The sequence below is a fragment of the Sus scrofa genome, chromosome 14 (genome assembly GCF_000003025.6).
Source record: "Sus scrofa isolate TJ Tabasco breed Duroc chromosome 14, Sscrofa11.1, whole genome shotgun sequence".
Classification (NCBI taxonomy): domain Eukaryota; kingdom Metazoa; phylum Chordata; class Mammalia; order Artiodactyla; family Suidae; genus Sus; species Sus scrofa.
Genome location: NC_010456.5, coordinates 103813318 through 103830309, shown reverse-complemented (window position 1 = coordinate 103830309; position 16992 = coordinate 103813318). Strand labels below are relative to the sequence as shown.

The following is a 16992-nucleotide window of genomic DNA, read 5'->3' as shown; positions in this document are numbered from 1 at the left end:
CTGACTAGAAACCGTGAGGTTGTGGGTTTGATCCCTGGCATTGCTGTGAGCTGTGGTGTAGGTTGCAGATGCAGTTCAGATCTGGCGTTGCTGTGGCTGTGGCATAGGCCGACAGCTACAGCTCTGATTGGATCCCAAGCGTGGAAACCTCCATATGCTGTGGGTTCGGCTCTAAAAAGACAAAAAAAAAAAAAAAAAAAAAAAGAAAAAGAAAAGAAAAGAAACAGGAAGAAAGGTATAATGCCCATGCATATACTACCTCTTGGATTCAACAGTAGTCAATATTTTCCCTTATTTATTTATTTATTTAATCTATGAATTTTTGAATATTGTATTTTTAGAACAAAATTCAAACTATATTCTGCCTTCTGTCTGCATTTCTGCCTTTATCGCTCCCCTCTTTTCCTACCCTATATAGACTATATAGATTATAGACTATATGGACTTTATATTTTCTGGCATAAGTCAACTTCAGTATCATTTAGTATTAATTTGTGCTGGCGACTTATCTATAACAGAGAAAGGAATTCCTTTTATGAATTCAGGGGAATAAAAATTATTAAAAAATAAATATGTCTATCCATAATAAATTTTGCAATAGCATGTTTGTTGCAACATACTGTAGCAACATTACTGTGTTCAACCATGCTTTTTTAAAACCATCTTTCCAAGAAGTAATATAAATTATCCTTTTGAATAAGGATAGTATGACCTAGATTTAAAACTAGAGACTCTTCCGTAATTGGTTTCTTAACTACTGCTCTAATGCAAAACCACTTAAAATCCACCCAACCCCACAAACTGTTTTAGAACCTATTATGGCATGGTTAATATGTATGCCAGCAAAGCCACATTATCTATATTTTATTTAAAAGAGGCATTGGTTAGGAAATATTAGAAGGGTTTTTATGCTACTGAAAACATTAATCTAATAATATAAACTGTATACTTTAAAATTGCATGTTGAAAATTACTTAGCTTTAAACTCTTCATGACCTTGAAGCAAATTTATATAAAAAACACTCCCAGAAATGTCATGTTTAGATATCCTCTAAGACACAATTTTCTACTTAAATGGCTTTCTCCATTGGTTGGCTTATTTTTCCTGTCTTTCAAGGGTCACATAAGGAATACTGCTTGTCCATTTGGAAGGTGTCTTTGCTCAGGTGGTTTTTGTGATTTTTGATCTGCAGCTGTCAAAATATTATGGCTTTGTGCCACAATATGAAAGACTTTGATTAAGCCTTGTGGATTTTACTGAGGAGAGAAATGGATAGGAGTATGGAGTAGTGGATAGTCTATAAAGCTAGAAATGGGGAAGACGGTGGTTGAAACCTCAGCTCTGTCACTGGTGATTGGAGTCAAGTCATTTATCCAGTGATACTTTTTCCAGGAAGTCTGCAGAGATGGAGAGAGAGAGTCTTGTGTTCTGGATTTGCTTTAAGAGAGAATGTATATAATGTGATCAGAAAATTAGATACTCTTATGGCTCTTAAATGCCTGACTACACTACTGGTGATTTGGTCAGTTTGAGTGTAATAGAGGAAATATTTGTTGATAGCTAGTGGTCCAGGGTCAGATGCTAATTGATGCATCTGGAAGTGGAGAGAGCGTAGAAAGATGTGTCCAGAGGAATGGAGGAGCAGTGTAAGGCTCTTTGTATGTTATGGTGACTGCCTGTCCTAGAAAGCCAGTCATGGTGCTCTGAAGGTTAGAGTATAGACCGTGTCACAAATACAGCGTATATTTGTAACTACCTGCTTCTGCTTATGGCTGATGCACCAGTACAAATGTGAGAGTTTTCCTTGCCTCCGTGAACATTTTAATTGGTGGTGGGAGAAATGCTTAGCTTCATTTCCCAACTGCTACCAGTGTTAATTTTGGTAGTTCTAGAGCTACAAAGGCTCTAATTTGAAGCTCCTTATGACCACTTCCCTGAAGACTGAGCCTGGCTCTCTATAGGCACCAGTGTGGTTGTCAGAGATAGAGGCCCAAGTTTGGATATTGAGAGTTGAGGAATATAATTTAGCCACAGCTTCAAAGGGGATTTTCTGGGGTGATTGCTGTGCTTGCAGTAGTTGCCAGCTTCACAGCAAATTTTCCACAAATGGTCCTTGCACCAAATAGATGGCTTGTTCTCTGGGGGTTCTGTTATGCTTCATTTCTCTTGCATTTAGTTTTCCTATTCTTCAGTGTTCTTTACAAGTTTTAGACATATAAACTTAATGTGACACCATTGTAATATCTTCTCTAACTTGACATAGAAAAGTACTAGTGAATTAAAATAATACAATAAATTAGCATCTTAGAATCAAGACCACTTTTCTCTCCCCAGAAGCACTACTGTGTAACTCTCAGAAATAATGAATGTATGATATGGATCCTTACTGGCAGTCTTTGGAGGGCAGAAACAGCAATGGGCACCAACCAGCCTTTATATCATTTGAAGTGATCATAAAATTAATGTACACAAAGGGAAGGAGACATTGTATACTGATGTTATGTGGATAAAATTGTTGAACAGCCACATATCTCTATTTCTCAAGTGGTCAAACTTATTTCAAAGTGAAGATCAGGTGCAAGAGAAAGAAATGTAATTACTAAATTATCTTTAGTAATTTAGTGTAATGAATGAAATGGTCAGTGCTATGAACCGGTGTCTAGATGTTCATGAACACCTGACAATAGGTGCTCACTGAATGATTGAATAAACATTTAAACACAAGTTGCTTTAATTTTGCCCTTTCTGTAATACCATATATTTCACATTTTTGAGACAGGTTCTCCACGATAGCATTTCTCTACAAGGGGTTCATGGAATGTGGAAACAGGTGAGTGTACAGAATGTCATAAAGGACATCTTCAAATTGTAAAAATAGAAAATAGCTGGGTTCCCAGATTTTATGGACATCCCATAGTTTATTGGCTGTGACTCTATTTGTAGGCTTGGTATGCTAAGAAGTAAGCAGGGTTCTTGCTTTGACACAAGAGATTTTGGCAACCAGTAGATGGGAACACTTATGAGTTAAATTTTTCTTTACCTCTTTACTGTTAATTAACTCATTCTTATGGAGTTAATTTATCCCGTCATGGTGATCTGTTTTATTCCTATCTTCCCAAATAGAGTTATTAATATTGGAAGTGACCAAAAGGAGGGTCAGAATAATTCTTTTTTCCCTCATTGATATTTCATTGGGTAGAAAATTATATTTAATTGTTGTAATCTTTTTTTTTTTTTTGGTCTTCTTAGGGCCTCACCTGAGGCATATGGAGGTTCCTAGGCTAGGGGTTGAATTGGAGCTGTAGCCGCTGGCCTACACCACAGCCGCAGCAACACCAGACCCAAGCCGCATCTGTGACCTACACCACAGCTGATAGCAACGCTGGATCCTTAACCCACTGAGTGAGGCCAGGGATCACACCCGTGTCCTCACAATACTAGTCAGGTTCATTAGCCACTGAGCCACGACGGGAACTCCAGGGTCAGAATGATTCTGTCAATAACACTTAGAAATATTATGGAGAGGATTCTTTGGTCCAAGAGATTGACAAAGAATAGATTATAGTAGGCCCATTAAGCCAGTCATTTGAATATTATGAGACTGGAAAAGAGGTATAAAGGGCAAAGGACTTTCTATCTTAAATATATGGTTGGTTTTGGGGACTAGTTAGGGATTGAAAAACCTCAGAGGAAACATTATAGTGATCTGATGCTCTAACCCCCAACTCAAAGTCCAGGAAGCCTAGTTCTTAGGTTTCAGATAAGCAGCAATTAAAAAGGACAAGAAGTGAATGTGCCTAGAAGAACCTCTCTTTTGTAGTCTGCCGTGGAAAATTTCCCTTCCTCTTTTGGACCAGAGAAATATAAACTAGATATGCAGGGGATTAAAAATAATGAAGACCAGGGAGCTTTATGAATAAAGATTGTGGGGAAAGGCTGAGAGACAATTTTTGAATCATGAATCTCTTTTCATCTGTTTGCATTTGATATTATGGGTAAACTATTCAGCTCTTTCCCACATTGTTGGTTAAAGCAGTTATAATCAATAGTGGGATCCCAAGTTCAGATAAACAGTTAAGAAGGAGAGCAAATGCAATATTTTTGTTAACCACATATCTATTACAGAATTCCCTGATCAAAGGGGTGGGATTTACATTAAGTTTCTTTTGGCATCTTCACTCCCAGTCATAATCCATGTGCAATCCCTGCTGTATTATTTTTGATGCCTTCTCCAAAAAGGTTCAGCTGACAAACTCAAGGGAGCCTGCAGGCCATGCCCTGGCTGCACCCTTTTCAAGTAAATTATTTTATTTAATCCTTACATGTTTTTGTGAATTAGGAATTATTATCCTGTTTGAGACTCAGAGGATATCACCTGACTAGCAAGGTGATGGAGGAGGAATGGAAATGTAGATCTTTTGGCTCCATGTCCAGTTAGTTCCTCCATCCTATACTACACCTGCTTGCATCTTATCCCTTCCCATTTTTCACTCTGCCTTTGATGTTGCGCTTTCCCCCCAGATCTTCCCTAATTCCCCTCATCCCGCATTGTCTTTATAGCACTTGTTACTCCCTGAAATGAGCTGGGCTAAACTGTTTGTGTGTTTCTCCACTCTAGAATGTAGGCTCCATAAGGGCAAGGACCTTTTCACGGTAGTGTTCCCAGTGGTTGTGACAGTAGGCGGGATATTTTAAGCACATGGTAAATATTTGTGGAATGTGTTAATGATTTACATTTACAAACGATTGATAAGGCATTTATGGGTCATTTGCATGTAGCAGGCGATGTAAGAGCAATTTCATTTTTATAAACATTTGGAGAGGTGTTTCTGGCCTGTGACCAGAAGTCAGGCACTAAGGATTAAAGCTGAACCATATGCTGTCCTTAGATAGCTCCCTGGCAAACGCAAATTAAAATATAGGATGATTGGCATTCCTGTTGTGGTTCAGTGGGTTTAAGAACGTGAGTAGTGTCCACGAGGCAGGTTCGATCCCTGGCCTTGCTTAGTGGGTTAAGGATCTGGTGTTGTCACAAACTGAGGTGTATATCACAGATGCAGCTGGGATCCGGTGTGGCCGAGGCTGTGGTGTAGGCTGACAATTTCAGTTCTCAGCTCTGATTCGACCCCTAGCCTGGGAGTGTCCATATGCCATAGGTGCAGCCCTAAAAAGAAAAAAAAAAAAATGGATGATAAGGTTGATAACCATGTGTGGTATACACAACAAAGGAAATGTATACTTGAATCAGAGGAAGGAATAATTAAATTTGTGTGTGTTTTGGTAGGAGGTGGGTTGGGAAGGCTCTAGGAAAGTCTTTGTAGTTTAAAATATTTTAGAAGTTTTTCTAATTTTGGAAGCAATACCTATTCATTATCTAAAACTTGAGGGGAGAGAGTTCTTCAGTGGCCTAGCAGTTAAGGACTCAGTGTTGTCACTGCTGTGGCATGGGTTCGATCCCTGGCTTGGGAACTTCCACATGCCACAGGAAAGGCAAAAAATACAAACCAAACCAAACCAAAACTTGGGGGGGGGGGAATTGCCCATAGTTATGTTACCCAGAGGTAAGTACTCTTAATGTTTTGGTGAATGGAGTGATCACACCTTTGTTTCAGAAAGATTTCTGGGATATGGATTGTCAGGAAACGAATACAGGCAGGGACATGTAAGGACCTAAAGTGATTGAGAGGAAGGGACAAATTTGAGAAATGAATTAGGAGACCAGCTGGAAGGCCTGGTGATTGCTTGGATGTGGGGAATAAAGGAGGCGGAGGAATTTAGAATGACTCTTCAGGTTTTGGTTTAGGCAGCTGGGAAAAATGATCTAGAGGTGAAAAGGCTTGATAATGACAGATTCGCATTTTCAAGACTCTTAAGCCTAGGTGGGTTTAGACTGGAGGAACTTCAGGAGAGAAAGCTATGTGTTGGGAATAGCTGAGCAAGTGACTTGACATCTCTTACCCACCCATGCTTTTGTGTGACTCTTAATGCGTAGGAAGGAAAAACCTTATTAAGACAGATTGCTTTATGTACTACTTATTAGAACATTAAATCTGAGAGAAGAAATAACTACCATTCTAAGAGCTTTTTCTAATTCTAGCCTTATTTTTTTTAAAAAAATCACACCTGAGAATTAGAGTATGTGTTAGCGGAGTAGTCATCTTGTTTATAGGTAGCTTTGCTTGGTATTGCCAACAAGTATAAGGAATTACTAATCCATCATATGGGAGGATCACAGGAATTAAGAGAAATAAGACCTGGTATCCATTATTATTTAAGTTGAATAAACTCACTTGAGAGGTAGTGTATGTTATTAGTTGGTCTGACATACTATTAGTAAGGTCTTAGCAAAGTGAGATTAGACATTGTAGAATTTAGTTCCACTAATACAGTGCTTAGTGTTTTTTGTTTGTTTGCATGAAATGAAACTAAGCCAAACCATTCCATTTGCCATGTATGTGTGTATGTATGTATATATGTATGCACGTACGTACATATGTATTTTTAGGGCTGCAGGTTTGGCGTATGGAAGTTCCCAGCCTAGGGGCTGAATCAGAGCTGCAGCTGCTGGCCTACAGCACAGCCACAGCAATGCCACATCCGAGCCACGTCTGCAACTTGCACCATAGCTCATGGCAATGCCAGATCCTTAACCCACGGAGCGAGGTCAGGGATTGAAACAGCATCCTAGTGGATACTAGTCGAGTTTGTTTCCCCCGAGCCACAGTGGAAACTCCTGCAATGCTTAGTTTTTTAATGGGTGTGAACATGAAATGTTTTGAAGCTTACAATCCATAGAGCTATGGGGAGATGTGCTTTCTGAGAGGGTGAAGGAAAGATGGGGACAGGTATAAGATCCACCAGAATTGTGTGTTTATTCATTTTTATTTCTAGGGTGAGAAGAAGGCTGTGACATTCATTAAATTTCCAAAGGAGTCCATAACTCAAAAATGCTTAAGAATCACAGATAGGTAGGAAAGAGCACTGCTACCTGGCACCTGATAAGCCTTTAAAAGATTTAAAAAATTTAGCCATCTCACAAAAATTGTCTTTATTTCTCTTCATAGCTCAGAGGAATTTTGCCTGACTTTAATCTGAGAATTTAATAGATAGAAGGGACCCAACTCCTCTTTTATTTATCTTTTTCTTGAACATTCACATTAACTTTTCATCATACAAATAATTTTTTGGCATTCCTTTCATTGGCTTACATTAATTAAATCACAGTAGCACTAGCATTAACAAGATTAGGAGATAAGCTCATCATTTTTAGGTAAACTTGCAACTAATCTGGAAGGACTGAAGTTTATGGGCTTATTAGTCACAGGTATTGAATGTACTAGGGGAGTTTTTTTTATTGGGAAGGTGGAATTCATGGGTTGATCTTGAAAGAAAATTAATCAAAGCTTCATTTATAGTAGACACATATATTTGAATAAATAAATGGACTAGAAGTTTTGATTCAAGAGAGGGATGCTGTTTCGTTGCTGATATAGGAAATATCTTAGAAATACTGACTTTCAGGAGTTCCTGTCATGGCTCTGTGGAAACGAATCTGACTAGGAACCATGAGGTTATGGGTTTGATCCCTGGCCTTGCTCAGTGGGTTAAGGATCTGGTGTTGTCGTGAGCTGTGGTGTAGGTTGCAGACGCTGCTCAGATCTGGTGTTGCTGTGGCTCGGGGGCAGGCCAGAGGCTGCAGCCCTGATTAGACCCCTGGCCTGGGAACCTCCATGTGCTGCGGATGTGGCCCTAAAAAGACAAAAAAGACAGAAAAAAAAAAAAAGAAATACTGACTTTCAGAAATTGCTAATTCGTGGGAGTTCTCTGGTGGCACAGAGGGTTAAGGATCCGGCATTGTCACTGCAGTAGCTTGGGTTGCAGCTGTGGTGTGGGTTTGCTCGCTGGCCCAGGAACTTCCACATGCCTTGGATGTGGCAAAAAAGAAAAGGAAAGAAATTGCTCATTCTTTTTTTTTTTAAGATCAAGTTTTCAGGGTTTTGTTTATTTGGTTTTATTTGTTTGTTTGTTTGTTTGTTTGTTTTGGCTGCGCTCACAGCATGCAGAAGTTCCCAGGCTGGGGACTGAACCTGCGCCATTGCAGTGACCCATGCCATTAGCAGTGACAACACCAATCCTTAACCTGATGAGCCACCAGGGAGCTCTAGAAATTGCTAAATTGTAAAAGACCTCCTTTATTTGAGGAACATTTTCGTTCACCCATTCATGTCTTTCTTCTTGTGTTCCTACTATTGTAACCTAATGGAGAGAGTAGAGAGTAGAAATGGGGGAGAGGGTAGAAATTGGGGGTTTGGGGAGTAGAGGAGCAGTTGTCCTAGATTTCAAAGACAGACCTGTAACACACCAAAAGAAGTGTGCCATAGCTGAAGTTTTTCACTTAGAAACAATGTTGCCTATATCATATAGGAGTTTTGTTTAGCTTTGTAACCAATTAACTACCTAAAGACTAGTGTGGAAACTTAACCATCAACTATTACTTAGTTTCTGTTGGTAAATAGCCATTTTAACAATAGTGCATTTTGGTATACGGTGTCTTTAAGTTGTATGATGTCAAGACCTGGTAAGAAAAATTGATCAAACTTTTTTGCCAGTTCAGAACTCTTTTGCAGCATCATATTTTGCATATACCTAAATTAAAATAGACTGTTTTGTTAGTTTGCTTGTTTGGGGAACGAATTGTTGTTTCTGTTGTTTTTTGGCATCCCCTTGGCATGTGGCGTTTCCCTGGCCAGGGATCAGATCTGAGCTGCAGCAATGCTGGATCTTTTAACCCATTGTGCTGGGCCAGGGATCAAACCTGTGTTCTGGTGCTGCCAGAGATCCTGTGATCCCCAGCCGGAACTCATGTTTTTTTAACATTATAATTTAAGATGAAGCTTTACCAGGCATCTTATTACCATCCTGCTCATTCAAAGGTCACAAGGTATCCCTGTGGGGAAAGCTTTAAAATAGTTGGCTTAAGCTGCAATGATACAGTCTGAATACTTTGAATCATTTTACAATGCTGAAGAAACATTACTTTGCAGTGTTTATTACATTAAGCTTTGTGTGGTTTTAAGCAGAAGAAAGACTAATTGTGCTAATGCTTCAGGCTGTTGCGAAGTAAAACTCGGTGAATGGAAAATTTTAGACTCTTCTTTCAAAGGCATTATAAGTTTACCTATTTTAGAAGATTTGGGACTGGGAATGGAGGTTGATTTTTATCATTTGACCTTGGATTCCTCAACATTCCAAAGACATTAGCTCATTTGAAAGTAGCAACATTGACATTTTAGAGCTTGCTGCATACTTCCTACTTATTTGCCAAAGTGGATGATTCTGTTTGACCTGTCAACTTTGGTGTGATCTAGCATATGAAATGTTATTCCAGAGCAGCTATTTTAAAGTTGGTGAATCATCCAGGTATATAACACATGATTTTCATTTCAAAATACAGTGGGATATTTGATATTCTAATTCTAATCAAGCCTAGTTTTTTTTTTTAATTAAATGTAACAAAACTAGTGTGATACATAGAAGACTTAAAGGAAATTATAGCTTAAAGTCAAAAATGTAAGACCCGAGTTTGCATTGTGGCAGAGTGGTAACGAACTTGACTAGTATTCATGAGGATGCAGGTTTAATCCCTGGCCCCCCTCAGTGGGTTGAGGATCTGGTATTGCCATGTGCTGTGGTGTAGGTCGCAGATGCAGCTCAGATCCCTTGTTGCTGCATAGGCCAGCGGCTGCGCTCCAATTTGACCCTTTGCCTGGGAACTTCCATGTGCCATGGGCGTGGCCCTTAAAAAAAAAAAAAAAAAAAAAAAAAAAAAGAGGGAGAGAGAGAGAGAAAGTAAGACCTGGAGTGAGGAGGAAAGGAAGAAAAATCTCTTGATAGTGAATATATTCCTCCATGCTAATGGGGTATAATGGAGAGCTAAAGCAGACAAGGGAGCTGAAGTGACACATTCTATTAGAGGGACATAAATAATAGAGAATGTATTGAATACAGAGATGTCAAAGGACATTGAAAGACGGTAAAGAAAATTTCAGTGAAGAGGACAAAGCAAGGTAAAAGGATGCTTGCGCTTTTGTTACAATAATTAAATATTCAAAAAGGCAGCCACTTTATCCTGTCCAGGAAGTTAAGCAATTGCCCATTTTATATCCCAGTTTCATGCCAGCGAGCCATAAGCAAGTAAGTTAACATCAGGGATTGATATTAAGTTTCTTCTAGGGAATGTCATAAGCAAGTTCAAAACCCAATCTTTCAGTCGCCTGTGGCATGATCATAATATTCATGATGCCTCTAAGACTCTTCGTTTGTTCTAAACCATCAAAGAAAGACTGTGTGTTCAGCATAATTTGCATTGTGTATTTTATTAATGATCTAGTCTCATGACTTCTCACAATAGTCAGAATTGTAAAAAGATGACCTATGTAGAAAAGATATTGTTTTATAGATCTGTGTTCTATAGAAAAACTGTAGAAACTATGCTGTGCAAAATTCTTTATACTCTTTTATCTGTTTTCTCTTTATTATAAATCTGTAGAAATCTGCATTTGTTATACGTGGTAGTGCTGTAACTGGAGTTTGAATTCAGTATTTACAAGGTACATGCTATATTCTTGGACTGGTGTTAGGTATTGTGGATGACGCAAATTATCTGAATCCTGTCTTTAGGAATTAACATACACGCAATGGAGCATTATATGAAAGCACATACCAGACTGTGTGATGTGTTAGTTGCTATGAAAGGTCAAATAGGGGCAAAAATAATTTGGCCTACAAAGGTTTTTTAAAAAGTGGTAGAGAATGTCACTGTAGCTCCATTTTAAGGAAGAGTAGGATTTCGCTAGATTGATTGAATGGGAATCCAAAAGAAGGAAGGAAAAAATGAGGTCTGGTTATTGACCAGACCTTCCTGACTAGAGCAGGGGATGTTTAGGTCCTACTGGACGTGAGGATGAATTGATTGCTCCTTAGGATTAAAAAGAAATAGGGAGTTCCCTGATGGCTTGGTAGGTTAAGGATGTTGGGTTGTCAGTGCTGTGGCTTGGGTCACTGCTGTGGCATGGGTTTGATCCCTGGCCCAGCGACTTCCACACTCAGTACAGCCAAAAATAAATAAATAAATAAAATAAAACAATAATTTTAATTTACTGGATTCCGCTTTGTTTTAAAACACATTTAAGATGTCTTTTACACATACTACACTGTAAGAGAACTTAAATTAGAAGTTGGTGAGGGAAAAGTAATATAAGAGTAAGGATGCAAAATGGAGCTCACAATTAGAATAGTACTGATGATACTTATCAGGAGAGTGACAGTCTTGAATGTCTGACTTAGGAATTTGGGTTTTCCTGTAGACAGTGGGAGGCCCTGAAGGACTAACATCAGTGACATAATAAAAATATATGTTGATAGAAATAGACTTACCATATAATTCATTAATTCCACTCCTGGGCATGTAATGGAGAACACTGTAATTCAAAAAGATCCATGCACCCCTATGTTCATAGCAGCACTATTAACAACAGCCAACACATGGAAGCAATCTAAATGTCCATCGATAGAGGAATGGATAAAGAAGATGTGGTACATGTGTATAGTGGAATATTTCTCAGCCATAAAAAACAATGAAATTATGCCATTTGCATAACGTGGATGGACCTAGAGATTATCGTACTGAGTGAAATAAATCAAAGACAAATATCATATGATATCACTTATATGTGGAATCTTTAAAAAATGATATAAATGAACTTATTTATAAAACAGAGGTAGACTCCCAGACATAGAAAACAAGCTTAGGGTTATTAAAGGAGAAGGCAGAGAGGGATAAATTTGGAATTTGGGATTAATAGACACTAGTATATATAAAATAGATAAATACTGTACTGCTATATAGCACAGGGAACTATTTCAAAATCTTATAATAACCTATAATGGAAAAGAAGCTGAAAAAGAATATATGTATTTATTTAAAACTGAATCACATTACTGTACACCTGAAACATTGTAAATCAACTATATTTCAATAAAAAATAAAAATTAAAAAGCATGTGTTTAGAAAGACAGGGCAGGTTGGAGTTCCATCGTGACTCAGTGGAAATGAGTCTGACTAGCATCCATGAGGACGCAGGTTTGATCCCTGGCCTCACTCAGCAGGTTAAGAATCTGGTGTTGCTATGAGCTGTGGTGTAGATCACAGATCTGGCTCGAATCAGGCATTGCTGTGGTGTACGCTGGCAGTTACAGCTCCGATTTGACCCTAGCCTGGGAACCTCCATATGCCGCAGGTGCGGCCCTTAAAAAAAAAAACGACAGGGCAGGTGAATTAGAGACATGTCTGTGCCTGCCAAGGTGCAACCTGGGGCAGGGAGGCTGGTGAGAAGGCATGATAGTTGTCTGGAGTTTGGCACAAATCTAGAGAGGTGGAACTGTGGGAAACTTTACAAAGGAAAATATCTTAGGAGTACTGATGGATAGAGGATGGATAGAGTGCTGATGGATATGGAGGAGTGCAAAATCGTTCTGAGCTACCATGCTTAAGACATGCTTAAAACTTTAGGCTTTTTTTTTTTTTTTTTTTTCCTCTGTCTTTCTCTTTCCCTACAGGGTTCTGCCCCAGCTAAAAATGTTGTGACGCTACATTTCCGACACCATTCTCCATGAAGGTCCCTATCCATGAACAGAATTGGCGGGGGAAGAGGAGAGGATGGTCTTTCCCCTGTCTGTCTTTGGCAGTTTCAGAATTTTACCACCTACTCTTTGAATTTTTAACTTTTGAGGCGCAAGAAGTCAAAACTGCTGTTGCCTAATTTCATTCTTGAACTACTGACAGGGCTATTTCTACTCCTTGAATCCCTGTCCCCACCATAGGTTGAGTGTTATGGTACAGAAGGGTTATTCGAATAAAAATAAGCAGCAGGCATACAATTAAAAGCGAGGATGCAGAACTGATGTGAGGTCAGGCTGTGAGAGTGAGAAAATCTCCTTATGCTCTAGTGTTTCTTATAACACCTTCTCTTGCTCTTCCTCCACAGAGTTCACCTAAGTGTGTGGTCTTAGCTGTCTAGCGATTTATGTTGGGTCACTATGGGTAGTATACTTGAAGGGAGGCTAGAGAACAGGGTGACCGCTTATAATATTTTGCACTAAAACACATCTCTTCTTTTACACGTGCATGCATGCACGTATACCTGCACTCTATAGAGACATCTTGAGTAGACCATTTCACTGTGAAGTGTTATTGGTGATCTAAAAATCAAAAATTTCTCTTTGCTTTTGAAATACTGTTTTTGTCAGTGGTCATTCTTTTATTATTAGTAGTAGTAGAAGTAGTAGTAGTAGTATATATTTTTTGCCACACCACAGCATGCAGAAGTTCCTGGGCCAGGAATCAAACCAACGGCTATAACCCAAGCCACAGGAGTGACAACGCCAAGTCCTTAACTGCTAGGCCACCAGGAAACTCCTGTCAGTGGTCAATCTTAATCATTTTTACTTTTGTTAATATGGACTCAATTCGAGTATTCATTAATGATGGAGAAATACTTAAACATACTGAAAGTCAAATAGGAGTTCCCATTGTGGTTCAGGGGTAAATGAACCCAACTGGTATCCATGAGGACGGAGGTTTGATTCTCTGGCCTCACTCAGTGGGTTAAGGATCCAGTGTTGCTGTGAACTGTGGCATAGGTCACAGATGCAGCTCAGATCCCATGTTGCTGTGGCTGTGACTGTGGCTACAGCTCCGATTGGACTCCTAGTCTGGAAACTTCTGTAGGCCAAGAGTGTGGCCCTAAAAATACAAAAGACAAAAAAAAAAAAAAAAAGTCAAATAAAACTGCCAAAGTTGCAAAATTGATTGTGGCTCATAATATTGATAAATTAAGTAAATGTGTTTTTGTTAAAAATGCATGGTTCCCAAGTCAAGAAAGATTTTTATTCTGTCTCTAGTTAGATTGCCATAGGATTTGGAGAGTATCTGATGTCTTTGATTAAGAAAATCTTTTGGAGTTCCTATTGTGGCTCAGCAAAAACGAATCTGACTAACATCCATGAGGACAAAGGTTCGATCCCTCGCCTTGCTTAGTGGGTTAAGGATCCCGTGTTGCTGTGAGTAGTGGTCTAGGTCACAGACGCGGCTTGCATCTGGCATTGGTATGGCTGTGTCATAGGCCAGCAGCTACAGCTCCGATTCCACCCCTAGCCTGGGAATTTTCATATGCTGCGGGTACAGCCTTCCCCCACCAAAAAAAGACAAAAAAAAAGAAAATCTTTTAACTTACTAATGTGGAGAATACTGGGTGAGTTCCCGTCGAGGCTCAGTGGTTAATGAATCCAACTAGGAACTATGAGGTTTTGAGTTCGATCCCTGGCCTTGCTCAGTGGGTTAAGGATCGGGCATTGCCATGAGCTGTGGTGTAGGTCACAGATGAGGCTTGGATCCTGTGTTGCAATGGCTGTGGTGTAGACCAGCGGCTACAGCTCCAATTAGACCCCTAGCCTGGGAACCTCCATATGCTGTGGGAGCAGCCCTAGAAAAGGCAAAAAGACAAAAAAAAAAAAAAAAAAAAAAAAAAAAAAAGAGAGAGAGAGAGAACACTGGGGAAGTTGAAAGAATATGATTAAAATAGGCTTGGGTGGGATGGGTGACTATTTTGGAGTAAGTGAAAATGTGTGTACAATGGTGAAAATTTGAAAACTAAGTCTTGTGTATGGGAGTTCCCGTCGAGGCTCAGTGGTAGTGAACCCAACCAGTGTCCATGAGGATGTGGGTTCAATCTCTGGCCCCACTCAGTGGGTTAAGGATCCAGCGTTGTCGTGAGCTGTGGTGTAGGTTGCAGATGTGGCTCAGATACCAGGTTGCTGTGGCTGTGGTATATATTGGCAACTGTAGTTCTGATTCGACCCATAGCCTGGGAACATCCCTATGCTACAGGTGTGGCCCTAAAAAGCAAAAAAAAAAAAAAAAAAAAAAAAAAAAAAAGTCTTGTGTATGGTTTTCTGTTTCGTGATTTGAGGATATATTTAGCTTTTCATAAATATGGCCTATTTAAGTAGCTGTAATTCTGGTGTTTAAATGTGGCCATTGAAGGGACTCAAAATGACAGGGTGTAATTCACTCAGTACTGGGAAGACTTGGTAGAATTCAGCTAACTTGCCACATTGTAATCACCTCTAGACTAGGGGGTTTGCCCTGGCTATTGGATTTTTAAATGGTGTTCTACCGAGTCCTGAGACTGAAGGAAAAGTGGTGGAGATGGCCACATTTGTTTTGGGTCTCTAAAACCTCACCCGTATTACTACTCTATAGACTCAGTATAGGAGTTGGGTACAAATTGTGAAAATGATAAGTCTGAAAAATTAAACCAAGTTTCTAGCCTATTCATAAGACCTAGAAACCTCTACATCAGTAAGTCTAAAAAGTTATTTCATGTTTCTAGCCAGTTTATAAGGCCTATTGTGGCTCAGTGGGTTCAGAACCCTCTAGCCCATGAGCATGTGGGTTCCATCCTTGGCGTTGCTCAGCAGGTTAAAGATCTGGTGTTGAGAGCTGTGGTGTAGGTCGCAGATGTGGCTTGTATCCCATGTAGCTGTGGCTGTGGTGTAGATCGTGGCTGGTGGCTATGGCTCCATTTCAGCCCCTAGCCTGGGAACTTCCATATGCCACAGGTGCAGCCCTAAAAAGACAAAATATCATTTTGACATTTGATCAATATAGAAATTATTGATGTGTTTTCTTATGTTGTTCTTTTTGTACTCTGTGTTCAAAATCCAGGATATATTTTACACATACAACATGTCTCAGTTTGTTCTAACAAGATTTCAGTTGCTCTATAGCCATATGTGGGTAGAGGCTGACATATTGGACAGTGTAGATATATAGTCATATCTTAGAACAAATGGATCTGAACTGATGCTTAAAGCAATTTTTTCTTTCTTTCTTTTTTTTTTGTCTTTTTGCCTTTTCTAGGGCTGCTCCCACATCATATGGAGGTTCCCAGGCTAGGGGTCTAATTGGAGCTGTAGCCGCTGGTCTACACCACAGCCATTGCAACACAGGATCCAAGCCTCATCTGTGACCTACACCACAGCTCACGGCAACACCGGATCCTTAACCCACTGAGCAAGGCCAGGGATCGAACTCAAAACCTCATAGTTCCTAGTTGGATTCATTAACCACTGCACCATGACGGGAACTCCAGCAATTTTTTCTTAGTGTTTTATGTCGTGATTTTGCAGTTTATCTGTATTGGAAGTCATAGTATAGTCTTATACTTGTGGTTTCTGTTTCATTTCTCACTTTGATGCATAAATCTGTGGTTTTCCATTAGCATGGCTTCCTTAAATCAACATATTGCAAAGAGAGATATAATCAATAATTTACAAGGAGAATGTAAGAATTTTCTTGTAAGCTTTATAGACTGTCTACTAAATTAAGCTTCTCTTCCAAGAGGTAGAATTTTTCATCAATTTTTCGAAGCTAGAGAGGTTTTTTTTTTGTTTGTTTGTTTTTTGTCTTTTTAGGGCTGCACCTGTGGCCCATGGAGGTTTCCAGGCTAGGGGTCCAATTGGAGCTGTAGTTGCCAGCCTATGCCACAGCCGAGTCTGTGACCTACACGACATCTCACAGCAATGCCAGATCCTTAACCCACTGAGTGAGGCCAGGGATCAAACCCATGTCCTCATGGATCCAAGTCAGATTGGTTTCTGCTGAGCCATGACGGGAACTCCACTAGAGAGTAATTTGAACAACATATACTGCCCAGAAATGGCTAAATGCACTTATTGTACTGACACTGTTTCTATTAATTTTATGTGGTTCTTTTTCTACAGTAGACAAAAACGTTTTACATATATTCTCATTAGTTATCACTAAAGACATTCCTAGGTATTACCTTTGAACTTTTATGTTTACATTTTGAATGAAATTATTTTTATATAAGATGGATGAGTTGTCAACAAAATCATAAAATTATTCA

At 39.3% G+C, this 16992-nt stretch overlaps 1 protein-coding gene across 25 annotated transcripts in view; it reads left to right on the top strand.

The window, feature by feature from the left end:
* Positions 1-16992, top strand: part of CPEB3 (cytoplasmic polyadenylation element binding protein 3) — a 196082-nt gene that overhangs the window by 40936 nt on the left and 138154 nt on the right. For 14 of the 25 annotated variants that reach the window (XR_002338767.1, XM_021073492.1, XM_021073494.1 and 11 more), the window contains exon 3: positions 2781-2831. The exons of the other annotated variants lie outside the window; for them this stretch is intronic. Coding sequence is in view for 13 of the 14 variants with exons in the window: in XM_021073492.1 (XP_020929151.1) it covers positions 2781-2831 (51 nt within the window). In the remaining variant the exon portion in view is untranslated. The remainder of the gene's footprint in view (positions 1-2780; positions 2832-16992) is intronic. 25 annotated transcript variants of the gene reach the window in all.